Source organism: Aedes aegypti, chromosome 1 (assembly GCF_002204515.2).
Source record: "Aedes aegypti strain LVP_AGWG chromosome 1, AaegL5.0 Primary Assembly, whole genome shotgun sequence".
NCBI classification, from domain to species: Eukaryota; Metazoa; Arthropoda; class Insecta; order Diptera; family Culicidae; genus Aedes; species Aedes aegypti.
The window spans coordinates 95,158,918-95,185,369 of NC_035107.1; the positions used below are offsets into that span (position 1 = coordinate 95,158,918).

The 26,452-nt window shown below is 39.1% G+C and overlaps 1 protein-coding gene across 1 annotated transcript in view; it reads right to left on the reverse strand.

The window, feature by feature from the left end:
- Nucleotides 1-11,346, reverse strand: part of LOC5574727 — a 99,836-nt gene extending 88,490 nt beyond the window's left edge. Inside the window, exon 1 of the mRNA XM_021842941.1 lies at nucleotides 11,045-11,346. Within this exon, the coding sequence (XP_021698633.1) occupies nucleotides 11,045-11,317 (273 nt within the window). The 5' untranslated portion in view covers nucleotides 11,318-11,346. The remainder of the gene's footprint in view (nucleotides 1-11,044) is intronic.
- Nucleotides 11,347-26,452: the final 15,106 nt, after the last annotated feature.

Below are 26,452 nucleotides of genomic sequence, written 5' to 3' on the forward strand. Positions count from 1 at the left end.
TGTATCGCAAGTTGTAACAAGTTTGATAAATAAAATTAGAGAACGAGAGTCCCAAAGTAAGAGAGCGAAGATAAAATCTATTTTCTCGCTTGTTTACCATTGGGGGTACGTGTTTTATTTTACTGGCACGATAAACTATCCCCAAACATCCGATAGTAAGAGTAACCCCAGGTTTGAAGCTTGTTCAGAAGGGTTTTATCATGCATCGATCCCGATCCAATGCTGTAGCAGTATACGATAAGCAGGCTCTAACAATGTGCTGCATATCATGATTGTTACAGAGAGCGATAAGTGAGAGATAATCTAAATTTTCTCAGGATTCAATCCCTGCCTACAGATATAACACCTATCTTCAACTTGCTTGCAAGCTTGCTTGCTACTTTGCTTGTGAAGCATTACAGACAGAGTGACAGATAGATAAAAAGGCATGACGACCGACCACGGCTTTTACTTATGGGTCATTTCATACAAAGCATCCATTGCACGTGTAATCAACTATCACCGATTTCAAACAAATTTTGGTAAAATTTGCAAAAAGCCATATTTTTATGCCAATCAAACTACCTCTCAACCCATAAGACCATCCTCCGTGATTGAAAATTTGACAAAGATACATGATTTTGCTTAAATTCTTAAATTTATATTTTTGAAAAATGAAAAACAACAATCGGCACTCGTTTAAGAAATCATCAAACGGAATAAATTGCAACACATCAACAGAAGGTTTAGGCATAGATTCAGATATTATTTCTCTTATGGTTGGTTAGCGGGAGGTGAATATCATAATATGGTATGATATTATCACACGTTTAATCGTATGAACATAAGACCTAAAATCGTTCCTAGTATCACACAAACAGTAGAACAGTAGATCTTGAAAATCAAGTGTGAGCTGCTTACTTCCCCTTCATTATCACAAGAAAGCGATTTGGAATTTTACTACAGTTGTTCTATCTAACCGTTTCATAATCGCATATTGTTTCAAGTACACTACTACACTGAAGACGGCCAACTCAACTCAATCTCAACTGTAAAGATTGGTATATGCGTATTTAAGAGATACAAACTTTAGTGGCATTAAATGATAAAGTCATAAATGCGGTTTTCATTTACTAACATTTAGTAAATTCGCAAAATAAGGCTGATACAAATATTAATTTTATATTATGTCACCATCCCCCTTTATAAAGGCGAAAATATTCGAGGCAGGAAACAAAAGATCCATCTTGATCCGTCGAGGTATTTGAAGTTTTTAAATAAGAAAATTACGGTAGAACGACGATCCAGAAGACACTTGAGAATGAAGCAAAAATTAACGTTAAAAATAAAATATAAAAAAAAAATTATCAATTTTTTATTTCTTATTTATTGTCATCCTTCCCTTCGTACCATCCGAATGGTCTAAGACAGAAAAATGATATTTATATCAACCTTATTGTTTATTTCGATTATAATTTATATTAACCTAATTGTAATATTTATATCAACCTAATTGTTGAAAACAGAAAAATAATATGTATATCAACCTCAATGTTGAACACAAATATCAAAAAAAGTCGCGTAAAAGCAGAATGAACTATAAGTATAGTTGAACTTGAATTTGTGAAGCTCACATGTTTGAAAAGTATATTTTAAAATTTCAACCAATATCAACCAACCAATGTGATCTTTCTACGGAAAACTGTGCAAATCCTTTTCATACAAATTCAATTTCATACACATCGACAACGTGGAGTGTAGTTTTAAAGCCTTAACACATGATCAAGCCTGTATGCCTGTATTATCATCAAATGCATTGAAATTTTACTCTTCTATTACATTTTGACTGCTCTACGCTAATTTTGAACCTATTTTGTAAAATCCACGCATTTTTTCAAGGCCGATAAATGAACCTAGTAGAAATAATTTATTCAAGTAGGGTAAGTGTTTTCTTAGTTGTGGGTGATCCTATAGTTGCGGTAGTGCCGTTTTCACTGATTTTATAACATTAGCCACAAAACCGACACTTCCAATCGACGTATTGGCTTGCTGATAAACGGAGTTGTTGAAAAGAGCGTTCAAATTGCTTTAAAACTGATGAAATATCACTGAAATTGCTAAAACTTTTTTTACTTGTACCAATAGTTGCGGTAAAGTTTTCCTATAGTGGAGGATCCCATAAGAAAACAACGGATACCGCAACTATAGGAACACAAATTAAAAATATACCGCACTAAAGGAACAGTGTACCAATAGTGGAGGTACCGTTTTGATTTATATTATGGACACTTAAGGCTTCAGTGAAATACAACTAATCGAAACACATATAAATTGAGTCATTCTGTACAAAACTTCATCGTAATCAGGCCTTGCAAACACTTAAATTTCAAATGGTGAGTGAAGATTTAGATTCCACATCTTTAATTCACTTTAATCAATGAAAATGATCGGCCTCTTCATGATGTTTATTCCGGACACAACCACACTATTGCTTCATATTCCGGACACTTAGATTCGAATCCCGGACAGCTCGTAAAAAACTCAAATAGAATAGTCGAATCATTAATTAAACGCACTTAGCCGTTAGAAAGACGTCAAAACTAGTTGAACATTGTAAAATTTCATGGATTGCTATGTAAAATGTTTATAAAAATCATCTTTCAAATTGGGAACTTTTTGATGGCACATTTTGAAACATTTCGAGTGAAATTTTTCCCATACAAAGTAGAGTGTCCGGAATTTTAAGCTGTCCGGGATTCGAATCAAAACGGTATTATGTTTCACTGACATGCCGTGGATTACTGCGATGAAATATTTTTTCTCATTAAGTTTGTGATTCTTACTTGATTTTGTGTTGAAGAATTCATACGGGAATTTATTTATGAATTATTTTTATACTTTTTAGTGCTTTCTTCAAAAACTCCTTGACCAGTTTTCACGGAGTAGATCCTGGGATTTCCACAGAAAACCATTCCCAGACTTTTTAATCTCACTAGAAAATTTCTCGAAGAATCTCTATCGAATTGCTTAAAAACCAGTTATTTCTAGAATCTGAAATAATACTTATTTGAATTTCTGGAGATTTATTTTTAAGAAGTTTTTTAGGGGATATTCTTTTGGGATTTTTTTTTTTTGGAAAACACTTAAATGAATCTTTGGTATTTTTTTCTGGAGAATCTTAGGGCAACAATAATATAATTCTCTAAGAAACACCTGAACAAATTACTCGGAAAATCTGTTGAAGAGTTTTTATCAAAGACGCCGACACGTTAGTGCTTCCAGTGGACGATTATGACCTATGAAGGGAGCACCACACTAGACAACGGACTAGCACGCAACGCTCAGTGGCACAACCCAAATACGTTCCTGGCGAAAAGTTTGCCGGACTGAATCGGGAATCAAACACACACTCCTTGACTCGATGCGGCTAAATGCACGGCCACGAAGCCCCATTTTGAAAGAACCTTGGCACGTATTCCGCTAGGACCTTTATAAGAATGTTTTATAGTTAGACATTTATGAAAAAATAGAGGGTTTGGGGTTTTGAAGGAATTCCACTCTCCAGTTTTGGTTCAAATACTACTCCATGAATATCCTAAAATTTAATCCCCATAAATCCCCTACAAATTCCTCTACGAATCACTCCATATCAGATTTCTAGAGAAACACACACAAAAATGTTTGAAAAAACTTTGTTGGCAATTTTGCAATTTTCCAAAACTTTAAACCTTTTGTTAGGAATTAATCAGAAGCTTCCTTAGAAATTATCCATGAAATCTATCCGTCCTTGACTTCTGGTTTTCTGTACAAAAATACATAGAAGAATTCTTGACGCAATTGGTGATGTATTTTGGAAACATTTCTTGTAATGAACTTCGCGGAAGAATTTGTAATAATTTTTTTGGAAAAAATATTTAAAGAAATTCACAGAAGAAATCTCAGTGTAAGATTTGACAGAATCAATGATTTTTTGGAGGAATGTCGAGGGAGAACTGAACTTTAAGTAGCATTCTTAGGTAAATCCGAAAGCATATTCCTGAACCATCTTGCTAATAAAAAGTAGCCATAGAAGGAATGGATGTCCACTAGGAGAAATTCGCTTTGAAAGTATGAACAAGTCCTACACTACTATTTGACTATTTTTCATGAGATTTGCAAAAGTTCTTATGCCACGCTTTAATATTCCTTGAGGAATTTGATAATTCTAAAATTCTATGAAGCATATTGTAAAGCTTTTTGAAAATGTTTGCTGCAAATCTGTTGGAAATTATTCAAACAATCAATGAAATGATAAATTTTCTTGAAGAAATATAATTTACGCAATAAATTTATTCATGCAAAAATATTTAAACATTGAATCCAAATCAAAGAGAGAATTTATTGCTGGAATAGAACACTATGGTCGATTTTGATGAATTGTTTCGCCATTCACCTGAAGAAAACTTGGCCAAACCTTATTTTTCGACAAAAATTCCCGCTATGTATTGTCTTAAAAATTCCTTTAGTAATTTTGTATATTTTTTTTCAATTATATTTTTTCGGATGTTATACTATTTATTTGTTAGTGAATTGTCAAAAGGGAAATCATAATCGCTGGACACTTTGAGCAGGGTATCGTCAAAAAACATGAAAAATCAGAATGCATTGAATATGCTGATTAATGCTGAAACAGCATTATTTAGAATTATGGGAATCAAATTTCCTGGTTTTTTTTTACCACGGTATTTTTTTTGCAACGGGGATGTCGAAAAATTGTGTTTATTGAGTAGAACATGAAACTATTTCTAATAGTAATCAATCGCTCGACAGCCGGACGGTAAAGCTTTCAGTTGTCGCGTGATTCACTGAAGTCAGAACAACCACGCTGATGCTGTGTAAGACAAGCGAGGTTTTCTCACAATATTTTTACAACGTAAAATAATGTAACTACTGAAGCATTGATTTTTGTTAATAACAAGAGTCGTGAGCATTAATTCAGAAGTTTTTGCTTCATGTTATTTTTTTGTTATTTATATTATTGTCATAAACAAATCTGGGGGGCCTAGATGATTCTGGAGGGGGCCAGGCCCCCTGGCCCTCCCTCTTCCTACGCCAATGTCGAAGATAAAAATTGAAAAATGTAAGCAAAATCATTTGTTCAAATTTGCAATCATTGATATTGACAACTGTTACAACACGTTTTACGCAGAAATTGAATAAAAAAAATTTCAAGTGTAAACTAAGTTGCGTCTTGCCGATCGGTCGCTTGTTTGTCTACCGCCAAGTAAATTCTATTAAAAACGATTTCGATAACGACTAAAATCATTGAGACCGCTGTCCATTGGATCACAACTTCGAGATCTGAAGAATCCGTGCGGAAATTTCGTCATCTAGATCGTCGTACGTTAAATTTAGCCGATAATATTTTGCAACCAAATTCGATGGATCGTGACAAAGAAGTTTATTGTAAAAGTTGCGCTGTTTGTATATACACGGAATTCGGATTGTATGCTGTTTGTGCTGGTCCGTGTAGGAACTCATTCCATATCTCTTGCATAGGTATGAGTAGAGAACAACGTAAAGCTTTTTCACAGGGTGTTGTGTGGATTTGCAAAGATTGTTTTCCTGCTTTTAACGATTGGCGAAGTGATAAACCCAACACGTCACCCTCAACGGATTCAAACGCAATTAACTCCGACGATATAGCCGAACTGAAATCTCAAGTATCGTTAATAATGGACACATTACGGCTCATCTCATCGCACAGTATGTCTCCTTCAAGAACAAACATCGTTCATTCAACTCCAAAAGCATCTGATGAATGCCACATGCAACAACTCATGCGATACGGAACGGGATCCAGCTGAGCAGAGTACAACAGAGCAAACGACTACAGACGAACAGGCGTTCTCGTTGTTACTTACAAATATCGATAGAAATACTTCGGAGAATGATGTTCGGATAATGGTGCATAGATGTCTTGGAGTCTCCGAAGAAGATCCCGTAAAAGTTGTGAAATTGGTTTCAAAGCATACGGATTGTAGTCTTTTAGATTATATCTCATTCAAAGTTTTAGTAAAGGTTATATATAAACACATAGCCATGCTTGCAACGACTTGGCCGACAGGAATAAAATTTCGAAAATTCAATTGTCGATCAACAGGAACCTGGAGACCTAATGTGATTTGAATGCAAGTTTTTAGGAACAATCTATATTATTGATAATGCGATCGAATACTATGATTTAAATTTATATGATGATGTTTTGTTATGTTTTCTATGTTTCCTTTAGTGCTGTGATGCTTAAGTTTGATGTGATGTAATGTGTTTAGCGATATGTATTATGATGTAAGTTTTGCAAATCTTTCGATGTCTCGATGCGTGGATTAGATTTAATTTTATGTATTAAGTTATCAGTCTGTACAACATTGTATGTTGAAGACGTAGTAAAATAAATAAATAAATAAAATAAATAAAACTATTTTCAATTTTTTAGACCATAAAGTGAAAATTCTTTCCGTTTCCATTGTTATAAGACATTAACTGATAAGACTTTGCGCGAGCGTATTAAACTAACAGCTTTTTGGGCATAGTTTCCTATGAAATGAAAATGCCGGGGTCCAAAATAGTAGAAAACTGTGGTTCTTCATTGAACTACTTTCGACTTATTTTGGACTATTTATGATTGTGTGGGCAGTTTTAATTCACATTGAATGCTTTTCTCTACATTTTGGCATATTCATTGACGTAGTTACACTGTGTAAATAATTAAATCGTACATAAAGCCTTCCTAAGAGGTACAAAAAACGACCGTTACCATAATTTTCGAGATAAAAATAAGCGTTGGGAAAGTTTTCTTAGAAGAAATCAGGACAAAAAAACATGGATAGGTACCTATAAAAACACTATTGAACTTTTTTCCGGAGAAATGAATTTCTGAAATTCTGTAATGATTTCATGAGGAACTTCTCAAGGATTCCTGTGGACAGCTTAAAGGATGGATCTCTATAAAATCATAGATAAACTCTAGACGAATCGTCGAGAATTTTCTGGAATTGGCCCTGCAGTAATCAATGTATGTCTATGATGTTGGGCTTATTATTAGTGCTCATGGTTACTTTGGGTTGGCTTTGCTCCTGAACACATTTCAGGAAAATTTTGAGAACTTTCCTTGTCTATTTTTATTTTAGCTTTCGAATCAAAATTATTTCTAAATAATTCTAGAGGCAAAATAAGTTAATTTTTTCAGGAATCTATAAAACACTTCGTCCAAGATTTTGATGCATCATAGTTGTGATTCATACCACTTTTCTGCGATATTAATGGGTTATTTAGGGTAGAACCCTAGAAGAATTGAAAGAAGCCCATAAAACATGAATTACTGTAGACATCGCAAGAACAAATAATGTGTTTTTCTATGAATGATGCAGATTTGTTCTGAATTCATAAAAGAAACATAATTCATTGCTTGAGAAATGACGATTGTAGTTTCTGAACGAGTTCGGATGGAAATGCCTTTAGATGTTTTGTGAATAGCTAGATAAGTACTTGAAGACATCTTAAAAAATGTTATGTTTTGAAGAATCTATGACATTTGGTCGACTGACGTTTCGTCGAAAGTACATTTAGTCGAAAAGAATTTAGTTGCTTTGAGAAGCATATGACATTTGGCCGAAAGGACTTTTGAATAGGGATTTTGAAGACAATTTTACAGAATGACATTTTGTCGTTGATACACAGTGAATGCGTTACTTGCGCTTTTTTACGTTTCTTGATATCATTTTTCTCATTCCAGGATGAATCGCGATAAGCTGATCTCAAACAGAGTTAACTCAACTTTTGTCATCTCAGTGGATTCTTGTCACTTCACCCGATACAGAAAATAAACAAGATTCTGTAGTTTGATTTTTTCGTTTGGATTATTCATCAACTTATTTTCATTCAAAGTCGTCGACACCGTAATCGCCTTTGCTCTAGCAATATACTTTAGCTAAAAGCCACAACATCCTGATTCACGATGAGTAGGAAAACCTTTCATATTGTCGGTACTTTTGATGCACTTCATCATAAGCGTTTCGTTATGCAATGGTTATCAAATTTTGCCCCTAGATTCAACTGTAAAAGTGCACTACATACAAGCTTTTTGATCTGTCCAGTTCAGTTCCATGCCCATTCCAAGTCTGGTCCCCGCATTCCTTATGCTTAACCAAGTTCATATGCCTTACGATCAAATAATCAGAAAAGTTTCCGAGCACTGAATATCATTACATAAATCTCAGCAGTTACATGTAAAAAACGATGAAGTTTTGAAAGAATAATAAATTCAACAATGTTTGATATTCTATAACCTGAATAATAACGAAACAATAATAACGAAAATAATTGGAAGGCATTTTTCCAAAGAATGAAGATATTGTGAAAGAATAACAAATTCAACAAAAAAATCAATCACGATGAAGTTGGAATAAATATGTTTTACTATTTATCGGGTGAACTTAAACGATCTCATCGGTTGAAGAATACAATAATTGACAAGAATAATATACTCTACATAGACAGTAGTACATATACTTACCGCGTTGAACATTTTGTAATATATAAATATCATTTGAATCGAAAAGGTTCTTTAGACATCCTCGGTGTATGAATTCTGGTGGTCTTCTATGTATAGGCAACAATCGTCAGAAGACAGACCAATGAGGGGAAGGGAAAGGAATCGATGTTGTAATATAAACTGGCCCACGGTAGACCGGATATACCCAAGGGTGGAACTGGCGGCTCTTTACTGCTACCCCAACGTGTCGCTGGTTCTAAAAAGTAAACAACCATACACAATTCCGACCAAACAATGGTGAAGGCGTAATCAATTTTCTAGGAAATATCCATTTTGGGATTTAAGCCGAATTTGCTAATTAAATTGCTAACAGCGCACTGCAGTAGCACGTAGCAAATAACTGCTTGCAAACAATATCTTTCCAGCGCATTGATTACCTGGAATTTTTAGAATAGTACCGTAATCCGGGGGCAAATTGATCACTTTTTTACAACTTTTTGTTGTGTTACCCTTGGGAATTCAAATATTGTCAAATAAATTTCGACAAAATCAGTACTCCATTGATCTTTATCAATTTATCTAATCGACTTTTCATGAAATAATAATTTAAAATATCATAAAAATAGTTAAAATATCAAAAAACTAAAATGACAAATTGGGGCGAAATTGATCACCATATAACAGAGCAGGTTTATGAATGAAAAATGTCCGTATCTACTAAATTCAGGTCTCCCTAATCTGAAAATAATGTCAAAATGTTTACAATTCGAGTATTTGATTATTTTATTGCAAAATTAAACATTGAAACTCTGCCTAATACGCCTAAATGTAGGCAATTCCCCTTGAAATAAGCACATTTTTTTTAGAATAAACGGTTTTATGAGCAAAAAACTATACTTGCTATGCTGTATGATGTCAAAAATGAGTTCAGTAGTTCATACTTAAGCTTACACAACATTTTAAATACTCAAAGTTGACATGTAGGCATAGCACCAGTAGATTGTTTAGCAGCGACATTTCCAACGGTATTGCTTACACCTTCAAAAAGTGTGAATATTTCTATGTGTAACTGAGTCTAATAAAAATGAAATAGTGCAATACCATTATTAGACATCCATAAACTAGAACACATGGAATGTCTGTGGTGCCAACGAAGCTTTCAGCATCCTTCGGAGGAAATGTTTTTTGGTACCGACCTGATCAAACTCGCCCCACTGATCAATTTGCCCCCAGATTCCGGTATATTTTACTTTTCCACGTTACGCCTTAAAAATGGTTCTGGACTTAGGACTTAGGACACCTTAAGAGAGGAATTTAGAAGCAAGTAAAAGATACAACTACAAAGTACGAGGTAATGGACGGGCTTGGGAATGAATTCATGACCTTCTATTTATGAAGCAGAAACAGTAGTCATTAGACTACCTACCCCGATTGGTGAAGTCAGATTAAAGCATAATTCAACACTGAATGAAAACTGTTTATATCAAGATCAATCTGTCCCATTCAGACGATCAATGCATGAAACTGTTGCAAACAAGTTGATTATTGTGAAAGTATTGACAAAATTTTGAGGTGAATTGGCTGGATAATAATTTAAAGCAGACTCCTTGTAAGTCTCCTTACTTATTCGTGACAAAAACTTCTAAGAACGTTTGGTATAAGCTTTATTCTAAATTGGACTTTACAGATTCATCAGAGGGGGTCTTGCTACGCCCATGAGCGAACCGGTCTCTCCGTCCTACGAGTAGGAATTTGCTAATTGGAATCCCAAAATAGATCCAATTGTGGGAAATAATCCGCCGGAAATTGTCCGTGACTAGACAATGTGGGTTCTCTCTGAAGGTTTGCAACAAAAAACAGTAGGATTCTGGAAAAATGATTCCTGCTAAAAAGCTCCAAATATTTCCATCCGATACGAAGCCGAACAAATTCGATTTCCGACAATTTCCCCTCGAATGCAACAATTCCCGCAAATCGGACCAAATCGGAAATGGACACCGGCTTGAAATGTGTGCAAGTAGGATAACGACATTAATGCTAATTCACTCTCAATTTAGCACCGGACGTTTGATGGAAACCAACCGGTCCAGTCCAGTAGTAAGATGAATGGAAGGAGGTACAATATGGAATCTCTGTCTTATGGTCCGATTTGCTAACAGGAGGAGTGTTTGATTTCATGATACGGATACGGAAAGAGGCCACTTGTCGGATGGTTGTCAGGTTCTGAGATTCAAAGCGATTGAGTTAAGAGGGGGTCGATGACTCTGTGGTTTTGTCGTCCTGATGGTGACACTGGCTTGCGTGTGATGGACGCTTCTTAAATCAATTAAAATGAACGATTGGACAGTTTTTCCTGATCGTTTATGGTTTGAATGAACACGTTTTGAAATTCAGAACAACTTGAAACCTGGAAATTGTACGACTAAACCGTATTTTCATTATTACCCTATTTTTTCTAATTAAAGGCTTTGATATTCATTTCCACAACGAAACAAGTATTAAACCAATCCACATAGCAGAGTACCAACTCACCTTCTCCACATCCGACTCGGAAAAGTTGGGCTTCTTGCCCAGACAGTTGACGTACTCCGGCGAAAGGTAGCTCTTGAGATTGATGTAGGACGGTGGCATCAGCTCTCCGGCAGCGGCGTTGGTTCCGGACGCAACAGCTGCCGCCACCACCTCGGTCAGGGGCTGACTGACCGGAACGATGTTGAACACGACCCGCCCGCGGGTGGTAATTTGCAATCCGGTCGGCGAAATTAACGGCCGGACCTTCGTTATCGATGGTGTGTCTGCGGGCATAAAAGACGGGGATTAGTGAGTGTGAATCAATACACGGATAATTGAGATAAAATCAAAGTGCAAGAATATGTGAGTGACAGATTAGAGAGTGATTTGCAGAAGAATATTTTTATTACAGGCAAACACACGTAGCAAGGACGAAATTTCTATATACAGTCGAAGCTTGTTATGACGACATCGCAAGGGCCCGTCGTAATAGAGAAATGTCTTTATAGAGAATAATGATAACATTGAAATCTTTTTCAAGGGACCGAAAAATTTCGCTATAGAAAGCTTTGTCGCTATAAAAGTGATCGCTATAACGAGCTTCGACTGTATCTACATATGATGATTTCAAGCAATTTATTTAATGAAATACCTAGATTTTAGCCTCTCAAATGTTTTAAGATACTGAAAGGTTCCACAAGAATAATTTTAAGAGGAAATTCTAAGAAATTTCTGACCGATTCAGGGAAGAATCTAAAAAAAACTATTTGAAAGAGGCATAGACAAATTGTGGAGTTGTTTCTGAAAATTTCGTTGAATCCAAAATAAATGCTTATTGAAACTTTTGAAAAAATGTCAACATGAAAGAAATAAATGATAATTAATTTAATCTCCACATGCCAACATCTTGCTGCCTCATTTCAATTCATAAGCATAAGCACCGTGAATTTAAAAAGCAACTCTATTCCCACATGATTATCGCGACTGCTCCTTTCACATGCATTATTTCAGCAACCGAGACCTACATTTTCCCATCCAACTATGATGAGTTACATACAAGCGAATGGAATATGACATTGAGCTGCCGCGAAAATCATTCAAACAAAACCGACATTTTTCCGGAACAATGAATCGTGATGAACCCGTCATTTCCCGCGCTGCTGGCAGCCAGTTCAACGAAAAAGGAACAAGCATCCCCATCTCCACGTTTGACAACACTCTTGCAAGCGAAGAAGAACCCTTACTGGAAGCCTAAATCAGGGCAGAGTAAATAGGACACACTTCTTCGTGTCACTCGACAGCAGTCAGTCAGGGCCGGAGCTTTTAGCTGGCAGGAATTGACTGTTTTCCGAATAATGGAATACAAAAGAGCTTGAACAGATTTTTTTCTAAACAAAATATAGTATAGTTTTTGTTGATGATAAAAAAAATCCTCCAGCGCAAACAAAAATAATACTAATTCCATTATAACTTTTACATAAATATATTCTGACCGATGAATAATAGCAAAAATGTATCACAATGATAGCAAAATTTGTTACGAATAACAAATATTGTTTCAATTTTGTTTGAAACACTTTGAGTTGGTAGAGAAAAATATAACACAATTTTAACAATTATACAATTTTGTTACAATTCAGTACTCGGGTTTGTGGAAGATGGTGGATAGTGGCTGGCTGGTGACAATGAAAGACACAATTTCCTGATGAAAGTCCTAGGGTAAGAAGGATTGGTGGCAGCACATGACGCTGTATAGGAGTGGGAAGAGTTCTGCTGACGTGCGAACTACAAACCAACAAACCCAGAAGTGATGTGATCCAGTTCTCTTGTTCGTTGTCATGTGATTTCGTGAGCTCGTGCCCTGGAAATCTTGCCCGGAAACAGATGGTGTGTGGGTTGTGGAAAGAACATCTACCACTTACGACAAATGTAACACTGGAGAAGTGAAGTGAAATGCTGTAATACGCATCAATTAACGCAAAAATAGAAATGTTCAAAATGATCCAATTTTGATAATTTTTGGCTGAAATCGAAACGAGGAAAATGTAATTTTTAGAAATATTTTATTCAATTTCAGGAGAAATTCCAGGGAAAAATCAGGAGAAATTCCAGGGGAATTTCAGGAGAAATTCCAGGGGAATTTCAGGAGAAATTCCAGGGGAATTTCAGGAGAAATTCCAGGGGAATTTCAGGAGAAATTCCAGGGGAATTTCAAGAGAAATTCTAGGAAAATTTCAGGAGAAATTCCAGGGTAATTTCAGGAGAAATTCCAGGGGAATTTCAGGAGAAATTCCAGGGGAATTTCAGGAGAAATTCCAGGGGAATTTCAGGAGAAATTCCAGGGGAATTTCAGGAGAAATTCCAGGGGAATTTCAGGAGAAATTCCAGGGGAATTTCAGGAGAAATTCCAGGGGAATTTCAGGAGAAATTCCAGGGGAATTTCAGGAGAAATTCCAGGGGAATTTCAGGAGAAATTCCAGGGGAATTTCAGGAGAAATTCCAGGGGAATTTCAGGAGAAATTCCAGGGGAATTTCAGGAGAAATTCCAGGGGAATTTCAGGAGAAATTCCAGGGGAATTTCAGGAGAAATTCCAGGGGAATTTCAGGAGAAATTCCAGAGGAATTTCAGGAGAAATTCCAGAGGAATTTCAGGAGAAATTCCAGAGGAATTTCAGGAGAAATTCCAGAGGAATTTCAGGAGAAATTCCAGAGGAATTTCAGGAGAAATTCCAGGGGAATTTCAGGAGAAATTCCAGAGGAATTTCAGGAGAAATTCCAGAGGAATTTCAGGAGAAGTTCCAGGGGAATTTCAGGAGAAATTCTAGGAAAATTTCAGGAGAAATTCCAGGAGAATTTCAGGAGAAATTCCAGGGTAATTTCAGGAGAAATTCCAGGGGAATTTCAGGAGAAATTCCAGGGGAATTTCAGGAGAAATTCCAGGGGAATTTCAGGAGAAATTCCAGGAGAATTTCAGGAGAAATTCCAGGGGAATTTCAGGAGAAATTCCAGGGGAATTTCAGGAGAAATTCCAGGGGAATTTCAGGAGAAATTCCAGAGGAATTTCAGGAGAAATTCCAGAGGAATTTCAGGAGAAATTCCAGAGGAATTTCAGGAGAAATTCCAGAGGAATTTCAGGAGAAATTCCAGAGGAATTTCAGGAGAAATTCCAGAGGAATTTCAGGAGAAATTCCAGAGGAATTTCAGGAGAAATTCCAGAGGAATTTCAGGAGAAATTCCAGAGGAATTTCAGGAGAAATTCCAGAGGAATTTCAGGAGAAATTCCAGAGGAATTTCAGGAGAAATTCCAGGGGAATTTCAGGAGAAATTCCAGGGGAATTTCAGGAGAAATTCCAGGGGAATTTCAGGAGAAATTCCAGGGGAATTTCAGGAGAAATTCCAGGGGAATTTCAGGAGAAATTCCAGGGGAATTTCAGGAGAAATTCCAGGGGAATTTCAGGAGAAATTCCAGGGGAATTTCAGGAGAAATTCCAGGGGAATTTCAGGAGAAATTCCAGGGGAATTTCAGGAGAAATTCCAGGGGAATTTCAGGAGAAATTCCAGGGGAATTTCAGGAGAAATTCCAGGGGAATTTCAGGAGAAATTCCAGGGGAATTTCAGGAGAAATTCCAGGGGAATTTCAGGAGAAATTCCAGGGGAATTTCAGGAGAAATTCCAGGGGAATTTCAGGAGAAATTCCAGGGGAATTTCAGGAGAAATTCCAGGGGAATTTCAGGAGAAATTCCAGGGGAATTTCAGGAGAAATTCCAGGGGAATTTCAGGAGAAATTCCAGGGGAATTTCAGGAGAAATTCCAGGGGAATTTCAGGAGAAATTCCAGGGGAATTTCAGGAGAAATTCCAGGGGAATTTCAGGAGAAATTCCAGGGGAATTTCAGGAGAAATTCCAGGGGAATTTCAGGAGAAATTCCAGGGGAATTCCAGGAGAAATTCCAGGGGAATTTCAGGAGAAATTCCAGGGGAATTTCAGGAGAAATTCCAGGGGAATTTCAGGAGAAATTCCAGGGGAATTTCAGGAGAAATTCCAGGGGTTTTCAGGAGAAATTCCAGGGGTTTTTCAGGAGATATTCCAGGGGAATTTCAGGAGAAATTCCAGGGGAATTTCAGGAAAAATTCCTGGGGAATTTCAGGAGAAATTCCAGGGGAATTTCGGAAGAAATTCCAGGGGAATTTCAGGAGAAATTCCAGGGGAATTTCAAGAGATATTCCAGGGGAATTTCAGGAGAAATTCCAGGGGAATTTCAGGAGAAATTCCAGGGGAATTTCAGGAGAAATTCCAGAGCAAAATCAGAAGAAATTCCAGGAGAATTTCAGGAAAAATTCCAAGGGAATTTCAGGAGAAATTCCAGGGGAATTCCAGGAGAAATTCCAGGGGAATTTCAGGAGCCATTCCAGGGGAAAATCAGGAGAAATTCCAGGGGAATTTCAGGAGAAATTCTAGGGGAAAATCAGAAGAAATTCCAGGGGAAAATCAGGAGAAATTCCAGGGGAAATTCAGGAGAAATTCTAGGGGAAAATCAGGAGAAATTCCAGGGGAATTTCAGGATAAATTCCAGGGGAATTTCAGGAGAAATTCCAGAGGAATTTCAGGAGAAATTCCAGAGGAATTTCAGGAGAAATTCCAGAGGAATTTCAGGAGAAATTCCAGAGGAATTTCAGGAGAAATTCCAGAGGAATTTCAGGAGAAATTCCAGAGGAATTTCAGGAGAAATTCCAGAGGAATTTCAGGAGAAATTCCAGAGGAATTTCAGGAGAAATTCCAGAGGAATTTCAGGAGAAATTCCAGAGGAATTTCAGGAGAAATTCCAGAGGAATTTCAGGAGAAATTCCAGAGGAATTTCAGGAGAAATTCCAGAGGAATTTCAGGAGAAATTCCAGAGGAATTTCAGGAGAAATTCCAGGGGAATTTCAGGAGAAATTCCAGAGGAATTTCAGGAGAAATTCCAGGGGAATTTCAGGAGAAATTCCAGGGGAATTTCAGGAGAAATTCCAGGGGAATTTCAGGAGAAATTCCAGGGGAATTTCAGGAGAAATTCCAGGGGAATTTCAGGAGAAATTCCAGGGGAATTTCAGGAGAAATTCCAGGGGAATTTCAGGAGAAATTCCAGGGGAATTTCAGGAGAAATTCCAGGGGAATTTCAGGAGAAATTCCAGGGGAATTTCAGGAGAAATTCCAGGGGAATTTCAGGAGAAATTCCAGGGGAATTTCAGGAGAAATTCCAGGGGAATTTCAGGAGAAATTCCAGGGGAATTTCAGGAGAAATTCCAGGGGAATTTCAGGAGAAATTCCAGGGGAATTTCAGGAGAAATTCCAGGGGAATTTCAGGAGAAATTCCAGGGGAATTTCAGGAGAAATTCCAGGGGAATTTCAGGAGAAATTCCAGGGGAATTTCAGGAGAAATTCCAGGGGAATTTCAGGAGAAATTCCAGGGGAATTTCAGGAGAAATTCCAGGGGAATTTCAGGAGAAATTCCAGGGGAATTTCAGGAGAAATTCCAGGGGAATTTCAGGAGAAATTCCAGGGGAATTTCAGGAGAAATTCCAGGGGAATTTCAGGAGAAATTCCAGGGGAATTTCAGGAGAAATTCCAGGGGAATTTCAGGAGAAATTCCAGGGGAATTTCAGGAGAAATTCCAGGGGAATTTCAGGAGAAATTCCAGGGGAATTTCAGGAGAAATTCCAGGGGAATTTCAGGAGAAATTCCAGGGGAATTTCAGGAGAAATTCCAGGGGAATTTCAGGAGAAATTCCAGGGGAATTTCAGGAGAAATTCCAGGGGAATTTCAGGAGAAATTCCAGGGGAATTTCAGGAGAAATTCCAGGGGAATTTCAGGAGAAATTCCAGGGGAATTTCAGGAGAAATTCCAGGGGAATTTCAGGAGAAATTCCAGGGGAATTTCAGGAGAAATTCCAGGGGAATTTCAGGAGAAATTCCAGGGGAATTTCAGGAGAAATTCCAGGGGAATTTCAGGAGAAATTCCAGGGGAATTTCAGGAGAAATTCCAGGGGAATTTCAGGAGAAATTCCAGGGGAATTTCAGGAGAAATTCCAGGGAATTTCAGGAGAAATTCCAGGGGAATTTCAGGAGAAATTCCAGGGGAATTTCAGGAGAAATTCCAGGGGAATTTCAGGAGAAATTCCAGGGGAATTTCAGGAGAAATCAGGGAATTCAGGAGAAATTCCAGGGGAATTTCAGGAGAAATTCCAGGGTAATTTCAGGAGAAATTCCAGGGGTTTTTCAGGAGATATTCCAGGGGAATTTCAGGAGAAATTCCAGGGGAATTTCAGGAAAAATTCCTGGGGAATTTCAGGAGAAATTCCAGGGGAATTTCGTAAGAAATTCCAGGGGAATTTCAGGAGAAATTCCAGGAGAATTTCAGGAGATATTCCAGGGGAATTTCAGGAGAAATTCCAGGGTAATTTCAGGAGATATTCCAGGGGAATTTCAGGAGTAATTCCAGAGGAATTTCAGGAGAAGTTCCAGGGGAATTTCAGGAGAAATTCCAGGGGAATTTCAGGAGAAATTCCAGAGCAAAATCAGAAGAAATTCCAGGAGAATTTCAGGAAAAATTCCAGGGGAATTTCAGGAGAAATTCCAGGGGAATTCCAGGAGAAATTCCAGGCGAATTTCAGGAGCCATTCCAGGGGAAAATCAGGAGAAATTCCAGGGGAATTTCAGGAGAAATTCTAGGGGAAAATCAGAAGAAATTCCAGGGGAAAATCAGGACAAATTCCAGGGGAAATTCAGGAGAAATTCTAGGGGAAAATCAGGAGAAATTTCAGGGGAAAATCAGAAGAAATTCCAGGATAATTTCAGGAGAAATTCCAGAGGAATTTCAGGAGAAATTCCAGGGGAATTCCAGGAGAAATTCCAGGGGAATTTCAGGAGAAATTCCAGGGGAATTTCAGGAGAAATTCCAGGGGAATTTCAGGAGAAATTCCAGGGAAATTTCAGGAAAAATTCCTGGGGAGTTTCAGGAGAAATTCCAGGGGAATTTCAGGAGAAATTACAGGGGAATTTCAGGAGAAATTACAAGGGAATTTCAGGAGAAATTCCAGGGGAATTTCAGGAGAAATTCCAGCGGAATTTAAGGAGAAATTCGAGGGGAACTTCAGGAGAAATTCCAGGGGAATTTCACGAGAAAGTCCAGGGGAATTTAAGGAGATATTCCAGGGAAATTTAAGGAGATATTCCAGGGAAATTTCGGTAGAATTTCCAAGAGAAGGGGAATTTCGGTAGAAGGGGAATTTCGGTAGAATTTCAGGAGAAATTCCAGGGGAATTTCAGGAGAAGTTCCAGGGGAATTTCAGGAGAAATTCCAGGGGAATTTCAGGAGAAATTCCAGGGAAATTTCGGTAGAAATTCCAAGAGAAGGGGAATTTTGGTAGAAGGGGAATTTCGGTAGAAATTCCAAGGGGAACTTCGGTAGAAATTCCAAGGGGAATTTCGGTAGAAATTCCACGGGGAATTTCAGGAGAAATTTCAGGGGAATTTCAGGAGCCATTCCAGGGGAATTTCAGGAGAAATTCCAGGGAAATTTCAGGAAAAATTCCTGGGGAGTTTCAGGAGAAATTCCAGGGGAATTTCAGGAGAAATTCCAGGGGAATTACAGGAGAAATTCCAGGGGAATTTCAGGAGAAATTCCAGAGGAATTTCTGGAGAAATTCCAGGGGAATTTCAGGAGAAATTCCAGGGGAATTTCAGGAGAAATTCCAGGGGAATTTCAGGAGAAATTCCAGGGGAATTTCAGGAGAAATTCCAGGGGAATTTCAGGAGAAATTCCAGGGGAATTCAGGAGAAATTCCAGGGGAATTTCAGGAGAATTCCAGGGGAATTTCAGGAGAAAATTCCAGGGGAATTTCAGGAGAAATTCCAGGGATTTCAGGAGAAATTCCAGGGGAATTCAGGAGAAATTCCAGGGGAATTTCAGGAGAAATTCCAGGGGAATTTCAGGAGAAATTCCAGGGGAATTTCAGGAGAAATTCCAAGGGGAATTTCAGGAGAAATTCCAGGGGAATTTCAGGAAGGAAAAATTCCAGGGAATTTCAGGAGAAATTCCAGGGGAATTTCAGGAGAAATTCCAGGGAATTTCAGGAGAAATTCCAGGGGAATTTCAGGGGAATTCCAGGAGAATTCAGGGAAGAAATTCCAGGGGAATTTCAGGAGAAATTCCAGGGAATTTCAGGAGAAATTCCAGGGGAATTTCAGGGAGAAATTCCAGGGGAATTTCAGGAGAATTCCAGGGGAATTTCAGGAGAAATTCCAGGGGAATTCAGGAGAAATTCCAGGGGAATTTCAGGAGAAATTCCAGGGGAATTTCAGGAGAAATTCCAGGGGAATTTTCAGGGAGAAATTCCAGGGGAATTTCAGGAGAAATTCCAGGGGAATTTCAGGAGAAATTTCCAGGGGAATTTCAGGAGAAATTCCAGGGGAATTTCAGGAAGAAATTCCAGGGGAATTTCAGGAGAAATTCCAGGGGAATTTCAGGAGAAATTCCAGGGGAATTTCAGGAGGAAATTCCAGGGAATTTCAGGAGAAAATTCCAGGGAATTTCAGGAGAAATTCCAGGGGAATTTCAGGAGAAATTCCAGGGGAATTTCAGGAGAAATTCCAGGGGAATTTCAGGAAGAAATTCCAGGGGATTTCAGGAGAAATTCCAGGGGAATTTCAGGAGAAATTCCAGGGGAATTTCAGGAGAAATTCCAGGGGAATTTCAGGAGAAATTCCAGGGAATTTCAGGAGAAATTCCAGGGGAATTTCAGGAGAAATTCCAGGGGAATTTCAGGAGAAATTCCAGGGGAATTTCAGAGAAATTCCAGGGGAATTTCAGGAAAATTCCAGGGGAATTTCAGGAGAATTCCAGGGGAATTTCAGGAGAAATTCCAGGGGAATTTCAGGAGATTCCAGGGGAATTTCAGGAGAAATTCCAGGGGAATTTCAGGAGAAATTCCAGGGGAATTTCAGAGAAATTCCAGGGAATTTCAGGAGAAATTCAGGGGAATTTCAGGAGAAATTCCAGGGGAATCAGGAAGAAATTCCAGGAATTTCAGGGAAATTCCAGGGAATTTCAGGAGAAATTCCAGGGGAATTTCAGGAGAAATTCCAGGGGAATTTCAGGAGAAATTCCAGGGAATTTCAGGAGAAATTCCAGGGGAATTTCAGGAGAAATTCCAGGGAAATTTCAGGAAAATTCCGGGGATTTCAGGAGAAATTCCAGGGGAATTTCAGGAGAAATTCCAGGGGAATTTCAGGAGAAATTCCAAGGGAATTTCAGGAGAAATTCCAGGGAATTTCAGGAGAAATTCCAGGGAATTTCAGGAGAAATTCCAGGGGAATTTCAGGAGAAATTCCAGGGGAATTTCAGAGAAATTCCAGGGGAATTTCAGGAGAATTCCAGGGAATTTCAGGAGATTCCAGGGAAATTTCAGGGAAATTCCAGAATTTCAGGAGAAATTCCAGGGGAATTTCAGGAGAAATTCCAGGGGAATTTCAGGAGAAATTCCAGGGGAATTTCAGGAGAAATTCCAGGGAATTTCAGGAGAAATTCCAGGGAATTTCAGGAGAAATTCCAGGGGAATTTCAGGAGAAATTCCAGGGGAATTTCAGGAGAAATTCCAGGGGAATTTCAGGAGAAATTCCAGGGGAATTTCAGGAGAAATTCCAGGGAATTTCAGGAGAAATTCCAGGGAATTTCAGGAGAAATTCCAGGGGAATTTCAGGAGAAATTCCAGGGGAATTTCAGGAGAAATTCCAGGGGAATTTCAGGAGAAATTCCAGGAATTTCAGGAGAAATTCCAGGGAATTTCAGGAGAAATTCCAGGGAATTTCAGGAGAAATTCCAGGGAATTTCAGGAGAAATTCCAGGGAATTTCAGGAGAAATTCCAGGGAATTTCAGGAGAAATTCCAGGGAATTTCAGGAGAAATTCCAGGGGAATTTCAGGAGAAATTCCAGGGGAATTTCAGGAGAAATTCCAGGGGAATTTCAGGAGAAATTCCAGGGGAATTTCAGGAGAAATTCCAGGGGAATTTCAGGAGAAATTCCAGGGGAATTTCAGGAGAAATTCCAGGGGAATTTCAGGAGAAATTCCAGGGAATTTCAGGAGAAATTCCAGGGGAATTTCAGGAGAAATTCCAGGGGAATTTCAGGAGAAATTCCAGGGGAATTTCAGGAGAAATTCCAGGGGAATTTCAGGAGAAATTCCAGGGGAATTTCAGGAGAAATTCCAGGGGATTCAGGAGAAATTCAGGGGAATTCAGGAGAATTCCAGGGAATTCAGGAGAAAATTCCAGGGGAATTTCAGGAGAAATTCCAGGGGAATTTCAGGAGAAATTCCAGGGGAATTTCAGGAGAAATTCCAGGGGAATTTCAGGAGAAAATTCCAGGGGAATTTCAGGAGAAATTCAGGGGAATTTCAGGAGAAATTCACAAGGGAATTCAGGGAGAAATTCCAGGGGAATTTCAGGGAGAAATTCCAGGGAAATTTCAGGAGAAAATTCCAGGGGAATTCAGGAGGAAATTCCAGGGGAATTTCAGGAGAAATTCAGGGGAATTTCAGGAGAAATTCCAGGGAAATTTCAGGAGAAAATTCCAGGGAATTCAGGAGAAATCCAGGGGAATTAGGAAATTCGAGGGGAATTTCAGGAGAATCAGGGGAGAATTTCAATCAGGAAAATTCCAAGGGGAATTTCAGGAGAATTCCAGGGGAATTTCAGGAGAATTCCAGGGAATTTCAGGAGGGAATTCCAGGAGGAATTTCAGGAGAAATTCCAGGGGAATTTCAGGAGAAATTCCAGGGGAATTTCAGGAGAAATTCCAGGGGGAATTTCAGGAGAAATTCAGGGGAATTTCAGGAAAATTCCAGGGGAATTTCAGGAAGAAATTCCAGGGGAATTTCAGGAGAAATTCCAGGGGAATTTTCAGGAGAAAATTCCAGGAGGAATTTCAGGGAGAAATTCCAGGGAATTTCAGGAGAAATTCCAGGGGAATTTCAGGAGAAATTCCAGAGGAATTTCAGGAGAAATTCCAGAGGAATTTCAGGAGAAATTCCCAGAGGAATTTCAGGAGAAATTCCAGGGGATTTCAGGAGAAATTCCGGGGAATTTCAGGAGAAATTCCAGAGGAATTTCAGGAGAAATTCCAGGGAATTTCAGGAGAAATTCCAGGGGAATTTCAGGAGAAATTCCAGGGAATTTCAGGAGAAATTCCAGGGGAATTTCAGGAGAAATTCCAGGGGAATTTCAGGAGAAATTCCAGGGGAATTTCAGGAGAAATTCCAGGGGAATTTCAGGAGAAATTCCAGGGGAATTTCAGGAGAAATTCCAGGGGAATTTCAGGAGAAATTCCAGGGGAATTTCAGGAGAAATTCCAGGGAATTTCAGGAGAAATTCCAGGGGAATTTCAGGAGAAATTCAGGGGAATTTCAGGAGAAATTCCAGGGGAATTTCAGGAGAAATTCCAGGGGAATTTCAGGAGAAATTCCAGGGGAATTTCAGGAGAAATTCCAGGGGAATTTCAGGAGAAAATTCCAGGGGAATTTCAGGAGAAATTCCAGGGGAATTTCAGGAGAAATTCCAGGGGAATTTCAGGAGAAATTCCAGGGGAATTTCAGGAGAAATTCCAGGGGAATTTCAGGAGAAATTCCAGGGGAATTCAGGAGAAATTCCAGGGGAATTTCAGGAGAAATTCCCAGGGGAATTTCAGGAGAAATTCCAGGGGAATTTCAGGAGAAATTCCAGGGGAATTTCAGGAAGAAATTCAGGGAATTTCAGGAGAAATTCCAGGGAATTTCAGGAGAATTCAGGGATTAGGAGAATTCCAGGGGAATTTCAGGAGAAATTCCAGGGGAATTCAGGAGAATTCCAGGGGAATTTCAGGAGAAATTCCAGGGGAATTTCAGGAGAAATTCCAGGGGAATTTCAGGAGAAATTCCAGGGGAATTTCAGGAGAAATTCCAGGGGAATTTCAGGAGAAATTCCAGGGGAATTTCAGGAGAAATTCCAGGGGAATTTCAGGAAGAATTCCAGGGGATTTCAGGAGAAATTCCAGGGGAATTTCAGGAGAAATTCCAGGGGAATTTCAGGAGAAATTCCAGGGGAATTCAGGAGAAATTCCAGGGGAATTTCAGGAGAAATTCCAGGGGAATTTCAGGAGAAATTCCAGGGGAATTTCAGGAGAAATTCCAGGGGAATTTCAGGAGAAATTCCAGGGAATTTCAGGAGAAATTCCAGGGAATTTCAGGAGAAATTCCAGGGAATTTCAGGAGAAATTCCAGGGAATTTCAGGAGAAATTCCAGGGAATTTCAGGAGAAATTCCAGGGAATTTCAGGAGAAATTCCAGGGAATTTCAGGAGAAATTCCAGGGAATTTCAGGAGAAATTCCAGGGAATTTCAGGAGAAATTCCAGGGAATTTCAGGAGAAATTCCAGGGGAATTTCAGGAGAAATTCCAGGGAATTTCAGGAGAAATTCCAGGGGAATTTCAGGAGAAATTCCAGGGAATTTCAGGAGAAATTCCAGGGGAATTTCAGGAGAAATTCCAGGGGAATTTCAGGAGAAATTCCAGGGGAATTTCAGGAGAAATTCCAGGGGAATTTCAGGAGAAATTCCAGGGAATTTCAGGAGAAATTCCAGGGAATTTCAGGAGAAATTCCAGGGAATTCAGGAGAAAGGTCCAGGGAATTTCAGGAGAATTCCAGGGGAATTTCAAGGAAGAACATTCCAGGGAAATTCGGTAGGAAGGGAATTTCCAGGGGAATTTCAGGAGAAATTCCAGGGGAATTTCCAGGAGAAATTTCCATGGGGATTTTCAGGGGAAATTCCAGGGGAATTTCAGGTAGAAATTCCAGGGGAATTTCAGGAAGAATTCCAGGGGGAATTTCAAGGATGAAATTCCAGGGGAATTTCAGGAGAAATTCCAAGGGGAAATTTCAGGAGAAAATTCCAGGGAATTTCAGGAGAAATTCCAGGGGAATTTCTAGGAGAATTTCCAGGGGAATTTCAGGAGAAATTCCAGGGGAATTTCCAGGAGAATTCCAGGGGGAATTTCTAGGAAGAAATCCAGGGGATTTCAGGCGAAATCCAGGGGAATTTCAGGAGAAATTCCAGGGGAATTTTCAGGAGAAATTCCAGGGGAATTTCAGGAAGAAATCCAGGGGAATTTCCAGGTGAAGAAATCCAGGGGATTTCAGGAGAAATCCAGGGGAATTGTCAGGAGAAATTCCAGGGGAATTTTTCAGGAGAAATTCCAGGGGGAATTTCAGGAGAAATTCCAGGGGAATTTCAGGAGAAATCCAGGGGAATTTCAGGAGAAATTCCAGGGGAATTTCAGGAGAAATTCCAGGGGAATTCCGGGGATTTCAGGAGAAATTCCAGGGGAATTTCAGGAGAAATTCCAGGGGAATTTCAGGAGAAATTCCAGGGGAATTTCAGGAGAAATTCCAGGGGAATTTCAGGAGAAATTCCAGGGGAATTTCAGGAGAAATTCCAGGGGAATTTCAGGAGAAATTCCAGGGGAATTTCAGGAGAAATTCCAGGGGAATTTCAGGAGAAATTCCAGGGGAATTCAGGAAATTCCAGGGAATTTCAGGAGAAATTCCAGGGGAATTTCAGGGAATTCAGAAGAAATTCCAGGGGAATTTCAGGAGAATTCCAGGGGAATTTCAGGAGAAATTCCAGGGGAATTTCAGGAGAAATTCCAGGGGAATTTCAGGAGAAATTTCCAGGGGGAATTTCAGGAGAAATTCCAGGGGAATTTCAGGAGAAATTCCAGGGGAATTTCAGGAGAAATTCCAGGGGAATTTCAGGAGAAATTCCAGGGGAATGCAGGAGAATTTCCAGGGGAATTTCAGGAGAAATTCAGGGGAATTTCAGGAGAAATTCCAGGGGGAATTTCAGGATGAAATTCCAGGGGAATTTCAGGAGAAATTCCAGGGGAATTTTCAGGAGAAATTCCAGGGGAATTTCAGGAGAAATTCCAGGGAATTTCAGGAGAAATTCCAGGGGAATTTCAGGAGAAATTCCAGGGGAATTTCAGGAGAAATTCCAGGGGGAATTTCAGGAGGAAATTCCAGGGGAATTTCAGGAGAAATTCCAGGGGAATTTCAGGAGAATTCCAGGGGGAATTTCAGGAGAAATTTCCAGGGGAAATTTCAGGAGAAATTCCAGGGGAATTTCAGGAGAAATTCCAGGGGAATTTCAGGAGAAATTCCAGGGGAATTTCAGGAGAAATTCCAGGGGAATTTCAGGAGAAATTCCAGGGGAATTTCAGGAGAAATTCCAGGGGGAATTTCAGGAGAAATTCCAGGGGGAATTTCAGGAGATATTCCAGGGGAATTTCAGGAGAAATTCCGGGGAATTTCGGAGATTCAGGGGAATTTCAGGAGAAATTCCAGGGGAATTTCAGGAGAAATTCCAGGGGAATTTCAGGAGAAATTCCAGGGAATTTCAGGAGAAATTCCAGGGGAATTTCAGGAGAAATTCCAGGGGAATTTCAGGAGAAATTCCAGGGGAATTTCAGGAGAAATTCCAGGGGAATTTCAGGAGAAATTCAGGGGAATTTCAGGAGAAATTCCAGGGGAATTTCAGGAGAAATTCCAGGGGAATTTCAGGAGAAATTCCAGGGGAATTTCAGGAGAAATTCCAGGGGAATTTCAGGAGAAATTCCCAGGGAAATTTCAGGAAATTCCGGGGAGTTTCAGGAGAAATTCCGGGGAATTTCAGGAGAAATTACAGGGGAATTTCAGGAGAAATCAAGGAATTTCAGGAGAAATTCCAGGGAATTCAGGAGAAACTCAGGGGAATTTAAGGAGAAATTCGAGGGGAACTTCAGAAAATTCCGGGAATTCACGAGAAGTCCAGGGAATTTAAGGAGATATTCCAGGGAAATTTAAGGAGATATTTCCAGGGAAATTTCGGTTTAGAAGGGGAATTCGGTAGAATTTCAGGAGAAATTCCAGGGGAATTTCAGGAGAAATTCCCAGGGGAATTTCAGGAGAAATTCCAGGGGAATTTCAGGAGAAATTCCAGGGGGAATTTCAGGAGAAATTCCCAGGGATTTCAGGAGAAATTCCAGGGGAATTTCAGGAGAAATTCCAGGGGAATTTCAGGAGAAATTTCCAGGGGAATTTCAGGAGAAATTCAGGAGAATTTCAGGAGAAATTCCGGGGAATTTCAGGAGAAATCCAGGGCGGAATTTCAGGAGAAATTCCAGGGGGAATTTCAGGAGAAATTCCAGGGGAATTTCAGGCGAAATTCCAGAGGAATTTCAGGAGAAATTCCAGAGGAATTTCAGGAGAAATTCCAGAGGAATTTCAGGGAGAAATTCCAGAGGAATTTCAGGAGAAATTCCAGAGGAATTTCAGGAGAAATTCCAGGGGAATTTCAGGAGAAATTCCAGAGGAATTTCAGGAGAAAT